Genomic DNA, 14329 nt, shown 5'->3' on the forward strand with positions numbered 1-14329 from the left:
GCAACACCATGAAAGACTACACCATCTAATTCCTGCCCTGATTCTATCTGTTGTTAATATTGTTTTATTCCCTTTCCTTATCTGCACATTCATCAGTATATTTAGAATTCTATGGATTTTTTTATTTTTGTTTCTGAATATTATACTAAGACATCAACAGTAATTTGTACATGTTTTAACACCCCCCTGCAAAGCCTAATGTATCCCTTTTTGAATGAGTCATAATATACTTTTCCAGATTTTTGTCATGTTAAAGAGATTGTTCAAACAGCATTTTGTATGATTGCCTGTTTTTGGAAGCCCCGTTAAAATGCAGGAAAAGCACAGTCACACACAGCACTGACCTTGTCATGGTACTTTATCAGTTTCTCTTTTTTCCATTTAATAAGTATGCATACAAACACCTTTCTGTGTGGCCTACCCTTGAATTTCAATCAGATCTGTTGTTAAAGACTACACTTAAACTATAATGCTTTAAAATTCTAACTGCTGGTAGGGCAGCACCAATGAATTTGATGGATGGTCTCTTTGCGTGATGCTGTCATATGCCAATTGACATTTCAGTGTGAGGCTAATTGGTGTGGACAAACTCATGACATGTTATTTACCATTGTACTGCACAACTTCAAGCTCAGAATGACACCAAAGTTTATTGATGTTTTCAAGGGGAGTCATGGGCTTTTTTGCATTTGTTGTTCAAAGGGGAAGCTGTTAAAATATGCCCTCTGTATATAGTTAAACAGATGTAGCTGTGCATAACAAATTAAATGGAAAGCTGGATAAATATATAGATGGGAACTGTGCCAGACATTTATCACAGTGCCCAGCTCTTTTTATGGATGTTTTTTTAAATCTTTTTACCTTAGTGTTTCAATGCTATCTTTTTATCATTCACACAATGAGTTATGTTTATTGCTCTAGACACAATTCTCAGCCATTCAGCACTGAGTCCAGCCACCTAAGAGCCATCTTGTTAAAGCAGAGCTAGTGGATCTTATATACTGTATGTTTAGCAAGAAATGACTTCATCCTCTGAAAAGTACTTGTTACCACTGTGAAAACTGCACTTCTATTCACTCAGACAATTGGCCTTTGTTACTTAACACAATCTCTTGGCAATCGCAAAATGACACACCGAACCAATGAAAACAGGGCAGAGCAGCAAAGTTGTCCTAATTTGATGAAGAACCAGAAGAACCAGAGATTTTACTCCCTGAAATCATGTAATGACCTCCAATATGTTTCGGTATGTCACATGAGTACGCCTATCCTCAGACATCCACTCTTTAAGCCGACTTCTATCACACAAAAGTGTATCAGTGATTTCTTTCCTATTTTATAAGTACATTGAATGAATTACAACTAACCAAACTATATTAACGTGTTGTTGTATCAAAATGGGATACATAAGCAGATAAGTTCACATTTAATGTAACAATCATCTTTGTTATACAGCAACACAAACAAGTAAAAATCCTACGCAAGAGGTTCTCATGAAACCTGGTAGGAAATTAATCTACCTTTCCTTCTTGTTAATACCCCATAGTCCCTCTCATTTATAATTGTGAGTAACAAGGATATGAGTTTATATTGATCGGAGAGAGGATCAGATTCAGGAAGATTGAAAGATCAGCCAAGTCAAGTACATGGGCTGTTGAGCAATGTGCCAACTAAAGCAATTTGCACCACCTATTCAATACAAATCTTATTGTTTTATATGAGTGAACCCTTAAGAACAGCTTACCATGCTATATTTAAAGTTCAGGGTAGGATGACTGAAAAATGAGTAATGACATATGGGTGTTTGATAGATTACATGTCACCTCGCTGTTCTAAATCTCTCTGTCACTGTCAATCTGGGCATTTCCTTTAGCTCAGTAAGAGGTTTCATTTTTTTTTCCTTTGGAACTGCAATTATTTAAAAGTTTTTCCAAGCAAATTGATAGGACACGGTAAACATCATGAACTGGAAAGACGTTGATTTTTGTGCAGAGTTATTTGTTTTTTGTAAGCTTTTATTTAGCCAGCATTACCTGAGTTGCTTTGTATTTACCATAACAGACAATTACAGGGGGAATAGGATAGTTTAATCAGATTCAGTTCTGCAGGAGAGAATGACCTGCTGAAACACTGAATCTGTGTGAGTCAGCTGTAATTAGGAGCATAAAGAAAGTCTCTTGTCACACACAGTAGCAACTCAGTAGATTGAGGAAGGGGGTCAGGAAATCTTACAAGCAGCGATGCTAAAGGAATAATTATTATTTGCTTAAACGATCTAGAGGTAACATGGTGGTATGATAGTCAGCCAAGCTGCCAGACAGTTCTGTGTCCTAGGCCTGATTCCATCCTCAGGATCCTGACTGTGCGGCATTCTCCTTGTGTTTGCTTGGGTCTCTGCCAAGTTTCATTGTCTTCCCACTTCTCAAAGTCTTGTACGTTAGGTTGATCGATTGCTTTTAATTGCCCCTCATACAGTTTTCTGCCCATGATGAAGGCAGCTCCCCACATCACCATGAGCAGAATGGCTTCGGTGCCTCTCTCCCCTACACTCTGTTCCCATGGACAGGAAGCCTTCCAATCACAGTCACTGTCGTGTTTGCAAGCACAACTGTTTCCATTACTGAATGTTGTCTTAGGGTGCTAGAAATAATTGGTGGGCAATAAGACGCAACAGGTGAATCTGCTTTTAAACACACTGCCTGAGAAATGTGAAAATGGATGCAGTTCTATGTTGTTACATAACATTGTATAAACCATGTGTTGTGTAAACCATAGACATTGTTATACTATTGGATTACAGTTGAATAGTCATGGCACGCAGATGATCTGATGACATTTCCTCTTCAGTTCATTTAAATCCTTAACGGAAGAACGATATTTATTAGTATTCTGTAATGTAAAAAAGTTTTAGTGAGTTTTTTCCAGATTTTTAAGTTTTATTAAGGGTTGCTGAGTGGTTAATCCCACTTTTAAATTTTGCCTTTTATTTGTTTTTTTACGGAATGTGTTGGTCTGATTTTTATTACTGAGAATCTGGAAAATACACCCCAAAAGATATAATTGCAAAACAAAGTCCTACTGCTAGCTCTGTTCTTTGATAGTCATTTTCTCTTTATAATGCTATTCTCTGTGAAGCCTTAAATTTTCTTAGACTACTGCCAGTATTTTTAATGAGTTTGTCAGCTGCAATCTAGATAAAAAACCCTTTTTTGTGGCATTGACTGTCCTTTTCTGTCAGCTTTCTAGAGTAGAAATAAAAAGGGTAATGCTATCTTTAGCTGCTCAGCCTATGACTGCCATTAGTTACACAAATATGTGTCTGAATTTACTTATAATATTTGCTGTCAACAGGACAGAAGGTGATATTTAAAATAGTATTCTTTATTAGTCAAATGAGTCCTTTATCAATGTTTCACAAACTATGTCATTTCATAGGGCAAAGAAAAAAAGCTTTTTTTGTATCTGCTCGGTACAAAAAGTGCTGCTTTCACCCCACTGTGGTGTGCTGTTGAAAATGATAGCCATGCTGGCTGTCTCATTTGTGATTAAGTTTCCTTTCAGGTTGATTGATTTGTTTATATTTAAGAATGTTTTCATTACCTAAGTTCAGATTTTTCCATTTCATATTGCCATGACTGCTTTAGTGTTAAAAGAGTGCTTTTAGAGAAAAAAATGCTGAATGAACCTCAAATAAAATATTTTGTATCAGTTCATTTTAGAATTTATTTGTGTACCAAAAACTTTCTCAGGGTGCAGCAAATCTTTTTGATACATCACAAATATGCTGTAGCTGTCTCATTAAAAACACTGAATTTATTCTTACAAACCTTTTTACTGGTCACTGACTGTAGTTTACCTGGGGCGACTTTTATTGTTGTTCTTCAAAGGCTCATGTCGTGCAAGACAGTCTAGACTTGATGTAGGTTTTAAAAATGTGTCTTGCTCTTAAACAATTTTACATGGAGTTTACAACAAAGGTTTGGTAGGGATAACGGCAGCCAATTTCAATTCTGCCTCAGCTGCTCTGACTTATAATCACTTTTGATGTCATTTCCTAATTAAAAAAAAGTTATGAATACCATATGTAAGAGATTTCTCCTTTTCATTCATCTTTTACATCCCTCCTCCACCCAATCTCCACCGTAGCAGCTCCCCCTCAGTGCACTCTCCTCTCAATAAAGTATCTCATAAAGATGCTTTAAATAAAGGAAAGATACCCAATAAATTATCTATCCCTCTCTCTATCTTTCTATCCATCTCTATCTCTCTCTCTATCCATCCATCTCTCAATCTATCTCTTTATCTGTCTGTATATATATCTATCTATCTGTCTGTCTATCTATATATCTCTCTATCCATCTATCTAACCATCTATCAGTCTCTTTATCCGTCTGTCAGTCTATCTGTCTGTCTGCATGGGGAATCCAGCCAAACAGGTGAAGCCAAATTTGCTATGACTAAACATTCAAACATTTTTCAATACATTCTGTTCTTGGATGTTGCTATTCCTCATTAAATCATTTCTCCCGTAGGGTAAGGATTTTTGGGGGACTGAAAGTAAATACTTGAATGCATATTCAACATGAAATAGCAATGACAATTTTCATAATAACATCAGCTGTCTTCTCTATTCCTTGTAAACGGTGAGGAGTACCAGCACACGTTACAGTTTCATTACTGAGCAGCGCAAAGCCTCTTCATTCCTCCGATCTGAATTCTCAGGACCTCCCCTGCTGACCCCTCTTGCCTTGTGAAGTGAGCCGAGAACAGTTTCGGCCCTGGAAGATATGATACCCTCAGGTGGACAGGGCAACACTGTAACTGCATTGTTCCCCTCTGGAGAAGGATTTGAAATTTAATCAGGATTAGAAAGGCAGAAGGTGAAACGGAGGTGTTCTGTGTGTTTCCTGAAATGCACTGGCATACAAGGAGTTGAGTGGAAATGCAATCCGGTGGAAAGAATCCACCCACAGTCTGATCCATGACCTGTCAGAATTCCTCAGCCAGTACCCTGGGCTTTGATCTTAGATGGCGCATGTCAGCACTGTGCTCTTTGAGAACCTGAGGGTGGCCGAGCACTGCACAGATTAACACTTGATGAAACAGCAGACTAATGCCCTGCATTGTAAAACTGATTTTGCAGGCAGGGGAGGCACATTTCGGATGTTGAAATCTTCCGTGTAGGCAGACTGGCAGTACACTCGAAGGGCAGCCAGACACTTTTGGGCGGCACAGTGGCAAGATGATTAGCGCTGCTTCTACACACCTGTATGATGCTGCATTTACTACTTTTTACTCATAGTAAACATCATAGTTAACTGGTACCAAATTCGGTTCCAGTCTGGGGCACCTGTTTGTGTGGAATTCACCTGTTCTCCTCTTGTTTGCATAATTTTACCCAATGCTCTGCTTCAGTCCCGGGGTAGTTATGTTTGTTAATCTTCTCAACATCGTGCAATTTAGGGATGAGATTTTCAAAGAGAATTAACGCTCAAGGTGTTTGTTCCCAGTACAATTAGTACTAGCTACAGAAGTATAGCAAAATACAACCAAATTAATTGGGCCAGATGGCTTCCTCTAATCTGACCTTTCTGATGTCCTAATGCTTAAGTAGAAAGTAATTTACTTTCTATAGCAAGCTAGACAGAAAGATTAAGTGAAAAGAAAAAGAGGATGTAGAGATCCAATCTTCATTAATGCATAGATATTAACTGAATTAAAATAATAATGGGCTATTTCATAGGTAACCTAAAATTAGACTTTATACCTTTTTAATATTCACACTAAGGATTGATCTTTGTGTAATGAATGTTACTATTCTACATAGAATGCAACATGGATGGATTGTTTAAAATGTATGGGAATCAGACTGAAAGGGCTTTGCTGGGTACAGTTATGAGAGAACAGTAAGGGACAGAAACTCATTATGCAATAGGGTCACCTCTTTCTTCTTTCCACAATAATTCCAGCCATTGACAATGAGTTTTGTTTTGGAGTATCATCACCACAGTATTATCAGCATTGATTGACAACATACATTTATAATTGCATGATTTTGTAAATGGTTTCAGTAACACCTCTGTGGACCCAATGTACTGGATTGATCAAACATTAAATGTAAACCCTTTCACAACAATTCATCTTTCTCGAAAAAGAAAGTAAAATTGCTGACACCAGGAATTGCACAATGAAGTTAAATGGAGCAGATCCCTGTCTCTATAATGTACCTCTGTTTTTTATTAATGGCACAGTATCCTGCATTGTGCAGTCACTGATGTTTGACATATTGAAGATTCTCTGCATGAAGCACACATTGTAAATTAATGGACCCTGCATCTTTCAGCAATATAAGATAAACAGCAAATGCATCTGAGGAGCCTTGGAGTATGAAACCCACAGTACATACATCTGCTCCAACAGAATTTCCACTAACTCCCCCATAAGACCATTTAGCTCTCAGCCAACCTGTGGTAAACTACAATTTGGCGAAGAACAGGACATGTTGCTTTCTTGCAGTAAGGACAGAATACAAAATCCATACAGTAACTTCTTCCATTTTTGTGTATATCTGTAGACTCAATTAACTGTCACACTAGAAATGAAGAGTAGTTAACAGTGGAAATGGCAAAAAGGGGAAGTTACATTTCACTGTGTCTTAATTTATTCTGTATTATTGTTTTATGAAACAGCGTGTGTGTGGGCAATGTGTTTGATGTAAGACCTTGAAATTCACTCTTTGGATTCACATTTCTGCAGTCTCCATAATATACAGAACTTATTTTGAAATTGTACAACAGGATATGTCTATACATATGATTACGATATATCTGCAAAAATTTCTATTTAAAATAACAATTTTCTGCAGAATGGCTCACTCTCCTTTTCTTTGGTGTGAACTGCTCTGATTCAAAATATGAGGCGTGTACAGTATATCAGAGATTTATAATAGGTCAGGTTTATCTGTATATCTTTTTTGAAGTATGTTAGTTGTATTAGTCCAATAGATTAAAGCCACTGCCCAAAGCTATACCTTATCAAGATTTTGACAGAAAAAAAAATAAAAATCAAATATGTGTTTTTATGTTACATTAAACACCACTGAAAATGACCTTTATTGTAGGTAAAACCATTTACACAATACATCCCATAAACTGGAGAAACCAGATATTGTCTTTAGTGAGACTCTAAAACCAATTATCTGGAATGGCAATAAAATTAATAATTAATTTTCTACGCCAATATAAAAAGCACAAGAAAGCTAGAAAGTGTGGGAAGGGAGCAGAGTTCAATTCTTCTAGTGTCACCACATCAGAAGCTACAGCTGACGAAATGTGATGTGCGGTAGAAGTTATTTGCAGCTTCTATTAACATAAACCTAAGGAAAAAATACAGAACAGTATTTTGAGGAGCATTGGCTGTGGACGGTCTATAAGAATGCACAAAAATCAATTATTTCATGTCAGTTTAATGAGTACTCAAGGACATTTTGAGCTCCACGTTATCACCCAAAATCCATGTTATAAGACCCGAATGCGTGCTCAGAAGAAGTAGGTTACAGATTTTGATTGACCACATGCATATTTTATCTAAATGCCCATAAAACCAATAACCAAACTGCCTCCAGATACTTCATGTGGCTGAATTTTAAATGTTATCAAAGCTATAAAATGCACCACCATGTCAATAAATGAGTCACTGTATCTTTATATATCTACTCTTGATGAAAAATCCACGGTTGTGCTCTTGCTGAAAGTTTGGGATTTGTACCTAATACGACACTCTACATTACAGTGCAACTGGGTATGTGTCCCTTCAGTAATAATGCCCGGTGTTTGTCCTCATTTACCTTCGCAGTCGAAAGCCTGCAGGACCCGGGTGTAACTGGAGCCGAGCCATGAAAAGTAACTGCCCACGACCTTCAGCAGCTTCCGGGTTCCGTCAGTAAACATGAGGTCCGTCTCTCCGTAGGCAGAGGAATCGAAGAGAGAGAAGCCCTGCGTGGCGTTGCCGAACATCCTCTGAGAGAGACGTGGAAAAAAGGGACATCGTGGTCACTAGGGAATTAACAGAAGTTTGCGAAAACGCTTTCTTTCTTGCCTCAGAAAAGATTGTCCTGTCTTCTAGATCTGGGGACCGCAGAACCGTCCCAGAGAACAAAACAGAGGAGCGGCAACAGCAGTCTTCAGTCCTGGCGATCCAGTTTCGTGCCCTGTCAGGCCAGTCTGGCCCGGAGGCTCCGGGTACAAGGATGAGTACTGGAGGCTTCGCCCCGGCCGCACTCACCTGAGCCCTGTTGAGGAACTTGTAGACTCTGCATTTGTCCTCCGGGCGCACCACCACCGCGCTGGCCGGCACGGCCGCCAGGTGGCACTTCAGGTGATCTCTGAGAGAGGCCTCCCCACCATCTGGGCACAGCAACTTCAGGTCCTCCAGCTCCAGGTCTTTGGCCCAGGACTCTGGGTTTTTACCTTGCAGAAAGAACAACACAGGTCCTCTTGTTGGGTTCGACGAAACAGGACAGCTCATAGATGACTTTTTTAATGGTCTTGTGAACGTTTCATGTCATTTTCAGAAACCCTAAGCCTAGTAGAACCCAAGAAAGAGAGCTGGCCTAATATTTTTCTTACATTTCTACCAATTCAAGAATCTCACTAGGCAGTTTCTGAAATAAAAAATCAAGAAATGATTCTCATTTTGTACTATAAACATACATATCTGAACAGAGTCTTTCAACTTATTTCCTTTTTTTACCCTTTGGTCATGTGCCCAGTGAACTGAAATTAAAATAATCAATACCAGTATAATTTTATTTTTTTTAAAAGCCTCAGATTTTACATATGAAATGCCTGGTAGGGTCCACAGCTATTCTAAAAACTCCCAAGGCTTCCTATGTTACAACATAAACCCCAGTCATGATTTTGTTATGTTCCTGGATATACGAGAACGTTTGATTTCTGCATGATTATCACCTTAGAACAGCGTTAAACGGAATAAAGAGCATTTATTTGAAAGATTAACGTTTAGCTGACAGTACTGGAGATCCAAACGACAGTATTGGAGATTCAAACTGATATGATTAATCAAAATATAATAAAAAGGGATAGTCTGGTGTATGTCACGACTTCAGAGCTTTTTATTTCATTTTAAAGTTAGACTGGCACGAAAAGAGCTGTTACGCAATTGTTAGAAAAACAATAACATATTGCCATCTAGTGGTTATAAAGTATAATACAATTTATCCAAGAGTCATTCATTCTTTCCAGGTAATAATAGGTTTACAATTTTTATAACCAATTCTAGAACAAAACAACTGTCAATCTTGAGAGACTTACTTATAATTCCACCTCATCCAAAAGTAAAAACCTGTCATGTTGCCTTCTTGTGGAACAGAACAGCTTGAATAAAAATAAAACCAATATTTTCCAGAATACTGCTGAGTGTTGAATGAATACTGAAATACAGAACAGTAGCAGAAACAGACTCACCTTTCACATTATCAAAAACCGTGGAGTGTTTAACAAAGGCTACATCTCCAAGATTCTCTGCAACACATCTACAAAACAGAAAGTTAGGTTGTTGTTTTTATTTCCACAGAGTTTGTGGCAGAACTGTCTTTTCTTTTTGTTTTGTTTTGTTTTTTTCTTTAGGTCATACCTTTGATTTAGAGGCTGTCATTAAGTTGCGCAGAATAGTTTCTGCATCGATTGCAGTTTAGTCACGCAGAAGGAATGGAGGTATCTTCAGGGGGTGCTCTCATTAATCTGAATTTGGGAGTAATGTCTGTAGATACCCACACAGACTCGGGTTCAGCTTAGTGCACTCTTGTGATGGATGTCTGCTAAAGTCTTAGACAAGACCTAAGCATAAAGCTTATATTCCCATATTTTACAATGAATATGAAGATATGCAATATGGGCTTGATTCCAATGTTATTTTTGGCCACCTAACTAGTTGATTGAATTGGCGCGAAGATATAGCCACTTGAAAGATTAAATATCAATATTTATAGCAATGTGTTCTTGTTTTATAACAAGTGTAATCTTCAATTACTCGGTTTTGAAAGATTTATAAAAACGCACATGAATCTTGCTCAAGACATGAATGTCTAGTGGCCAAGTCTCTGAGAGATGAATAACTGGCTCCTGTTTGGTTTATTCAATATGCAGTATTGGTGGGGGCCTAGGAATGCTTTAGAGCTGGACTGAAGTGCACTAACATGACCATGAAATATAATTTCAGTGCATATACTGTGCATATTCATAATCATTCACATTTAACACCTGCGAAACTGAGCTCTAAAACAAGACAACATACTCACATAATATAATATTACACATGATGCAAATCACGACACGCAAAACTGTTTTTTTTTCTTTTAAGCAGAAGACATTTCATCCAAAATTTCTATTCAAGTATGTTCAACTATATTTCTTTTTAAGTATTCTTGAGCAGAAATCGGATTTTGCCAATGAGCAGATTGTTTTGTTGACAGGCATCTGTGTCAATGTTTATCTCTGAGATTCTGGGAGTCTTAATTTAGTTCCCTGAAGACAAAGAGGGCTGTCTGAGCTTTTGCATGGTAGGTTTCCATCTGTATTCGTTAAGCGGGCTATGAAGTGCAATCAAGTTCTACAGCTGTGTGTGATTTAAAGCCTCTCATTTTGAAACTTCAGACATTCCCTTAATTCTGCGTGCCTCTGAAAACGTGATGCGATATGATAGAGTGATATGGAGCTGGAGCTGTAGTGGAGGAAGTCAACCTCCCCAAGAAAAAGAACAGGGAAAACTCTCTCAATTAGAAAGCTTAGAAATAAGAGCTTATAAATAAAATGCATTATGATCAATATAAGTAAGTCTATAGAAAATGGTATTTTCTATTTTAAAATATTAAAACAAAAACTCTACTATAAGTGCTGTCAAATCAGACCTGCTGCTTGACACTGTGGAATTTACACTCTATTAGACTTGAGTGAGAAGCTTCTCTTTGTTTCTGGTGATCCCCTAGCCCGTCTCATTGACCCTGGGGGGCTTTTCAAATGTTTTCTGAGACCCTGCTATACAGAGTGAGGAGTTACTGGGAGAATGCCGCTGTTACCTCAGAGCCCCTGCTTCCCCAAAATGCCTCTCTGAGGGGTTGTTTGCACAGATGTTCCTATCATTGTCATCCCCAATGCAGGCTTCACACAGGTTCTTGGGATTGTTGCCTTTGGGGTCATATTCTGGGTTCTTCACTCCAGGGACACAACTGTAGCCAAAGAAATCCCCTACAGCTAAAAATACAAAAGACAATTTTTTTTGCAAGCTAATGTAATGAAATAAACAGCCACTTCATTGTCACGCAACAGGAAATGACCTTATCTGAAACAAATTTGCCTTATCTCTTGATAAATGTAATACCCCCTTAATGAATTTCCTATCAGAGTTGGCGAATATTCAGCATGACGGCAACGCCATTCTGGGAAACGCTGGAAAGCACAGAAATGAGCATGAAGAAGTAGACTGTGTGTTTAAGAACAATAAATACGTGGATATTTTTTGTTACACGTTCTAGGTCATGTGGTTTTAAAGGGGACAGAAGTAGAGAAGACTGTTCTTTCTCCTACCTTTGGGGAAATTGCATTGTTCGTCCACGTTGATCTGAGATGTGTTGACCAGAAAGCCAATGGGCACCGTCCAGCCAACTGTGGTATGGATGCCAGGGTGGCACGAGCTCCGATCGTGCATCTCCAGGAGGGAGAGATCACCAGAGGATCTCCTTGCAAGGGCCACAACGTAATAGCTGATACCATCTTAACGAGTCAGAATCAGTACAGATTACACATTACAGGACCTGCCTGATGTAAGCAGCAACCGATTACTGAATAACACACTATTCCAGGTCCACGGCCTTTTAATGCAAACATTAACAAAGACCACCCATAGAAACCATTGTCAGAGCAAGGATCAATGGATTGAGACCTCGAAAAAATACTAATGGAATGTTGATCTACCACCCACCTCATCTTAATAGAGGAAGAGAAACTCTGATCCAAGGACATAATGATATCTAGAAGCCCTGGACACAGATACACAGATTTTAGTCACAATGCTGCTGAATAATCAGGGTTATCCGAATCCGTACTGCACCCTGGATCACTCACCTACTCCATTGTAGGACTCCCCAGCAGCCACCTCTAGACCATAACACCAGCCTGCAGAGTATATGTCATCAGCTTGCATGGAGGCAGCATCAGCAGTGCCATTCTGCAACGGACACAGACTCTCAAGGTTTCTCTTAACTGTTTTTAAGAGAAACATTTAAGAAGCGATTTCAAAATGGAGCAGCAGCCATTCTGCTTACTGTACCTTAATTTTTTCCATGCAGTCTAAAGTGCTGTATGCCCTGGTGCATTGCAGTCTGCCAAAGATGTTCCTGGCAGTGGCATTTCCAGCAAAATCCAAGCATTTCTGTTCTTCTGCTTCTGACACCACACACCACGTTACTGAGCAACAAAAGAGATACAATGTGTTTTTGTCAACATCGCAACATTGCAAGAGCTTAGCGCTCTTCTACGACTTAAGTTTTCAATTGAAGCGGTCAGTGGTCTTGCAGAATGGATACATCACTGTCTTGAGAAGCAAAGTGGGGGAGGCCTTTCTTGTTCAGTTTTTCCCCACAACAAAAATCTTGAGTGAAAATCAGTTCACTCATGCCAAGAAATTGAACTACTGCTTTCTGACAAAAGAATATTTTAATTATAAAAATCTAATTTTTAAAACAATAAACATAGATCAACTGAGATCTAATTATCTCACATAGAAAAAGCATTACTTGCTGCTGTGATTAGGTCTCTTAAATTATTGAATATGAGATTCAGAGTAGTGGTAATACAGTAGATTGGTATTTTTTATACAAGTATATCTCAACTTTAAACTTAATGTCACTGAGGATAGTGATTCTTTTGGAAATCTTTGTGAGTTAATTATTCTTTGAAATGTGCTTTTTCCCAGTTTTTCTCAGCACCTAATCACATTAAGATTGAAGCACGTTATGGTTACAATTAAGGTAGGAACAAAGCAAATGACCCAAGGGAAATTGGGTGTTCTATAATAAAGTAAAATGATTAGAGACTAAACTAAGACTAATTAAAAGTAAATTAAATTTTAATGTAAGAGATCAAAGGATGTGTCAGGAAATCTGAAATCTGTTCAGCCTAACTCCTTCAATGAATCAATATCAACACTGTGGTAACAATTTTTAGTAATTGACACCTTAGATTAATTAAATGTTAGTCTTTTTTATATACTATTACTGGCTTTATGCATTTTTAGAGAAAAGACAGGGAAATTACAGCAAGGCAGAGGAATGAAACGGTTATTTTTTTCTCAGATTAAAACATTTTTAAATAAAATTAGAAAACGTTGGGTTCAGTATTTTAATAAAATGATGCAATTTTGTTTTGCTATGTTACTGTTTTTAGCGGAATCTGGCAACACCAAACACTATAACCAGTATTTGAATCAGTTTCCTGCCTTTCTAATGCCTCTCAATATGTAAGTATATGTCACAGCTGCAATTAAATATGTCAGCTTTTTTACAGTCAGTTGGGCTCATACTTCAGCCAGGATAAATATTATTGCCAAAACTTTAGTCTTTTTTCTCACAGAACCTGTTCTAAAACCAAAACATCACCTTGACATACCCGCTACGGACATTTTATAATTACATAAGCTCCACAGTTACATTTTCTGGTAAAGAGTGTTTAAGCTTAAAACCCATCCTCAGTTACAGCACTGCTTCCATATGACAAAAACAGCTCTCAAAACTTACTTGTTTTACTGTGACTGGAGACTTGGGCTCGTGCAATGAACAGGAAAACCAGCACCACCTCTCTAACTGGACGGTCCATCTTAGGTATGAAGCTCGTTAATGGTATTTTCAAACTCAAGAGAGGATAAAAAAAAATCCCCCATCTCACATTGCACACGATTTATAAATCTGGCACCCACACAACAATGGAGGAGGAGCCCAGAGAAGCAACCCATCTTTATTTGATGTTTTTAATCGGCTCAAGTTGGCTGGTCTTCATCAGATCATGACAGTCGTTTATTATTTCTCTTCCAATTATGCCGAGATTTGATGGTATGTGATTTACACACTCCAGCTAACCTGGCTCCAGGCAGGTCAGCTCATTTTTGGGGGTTAGTAATTAAATCCTACACAATGTCTTTCTGTGGTTTACTAATGCCCCAGATTAAATCTCTTGAGTACCTGGAACAGGAACCGTGGTCTCTGCTCTGATTATAGGTAGAAACAGCAGGAGACAACAGCAGGTTTCATTGTCCCCCG

The 14329-nt window shown here is 38.2% G+C and overlaps 1 protein-coding gene across 1 annotated transcript; it reads right to left on the reverse strand.

Moving 5' to 3' along the window:
• Positions 1 to 7093: 7093 nt before the first annotated feature.
• otomp (otolith matrix protein) lies at positions 7094 to 13889 on the reverse strand. Its single transcript, XM_088914199.1, has 9 exons — positions 13811 to 13889; positions 12346 to 12482; positions 12141 to 12243; positions 11604 to 11789; positions 11096 to 11270; positions 9486 to 9553; positions 8284 to 8468; positions 7847 to 8018; positions 7094 to 7375 (listed from the first exon to the last, which is right to left on the reverse strand). The coding sequence occupies exons 1-9, from the start codon at positions 13887 to 13889 to the stop codon at positions 7365 to 7367; spliced, it is 1116 nt and encodes a 371-aa protein (XP_088770325.1). The 3' UTR covers positions 7094 to 7364.
• Between the last annotated feature and the right edge of the window lie 440 nt (positions 13890 to 14329).

Source organism: Atractosteus spatula, chromosome 4 (genome assembly GCF_055471065.1).
Source record: "Atractosteus spatula isolate fAtrSpa1 chromosome 4, fAtrSpa1.hap1, whole genome shotgun sequence".
In the NCBI taxonomy this organism is placed as follows: domain Eukaryota; kingdom Metazoa; phylum Chordata; class Actinopteri; order Semionotiformes; family Lepisosteidae; genus Atractosteus; species Atractosteus spatula.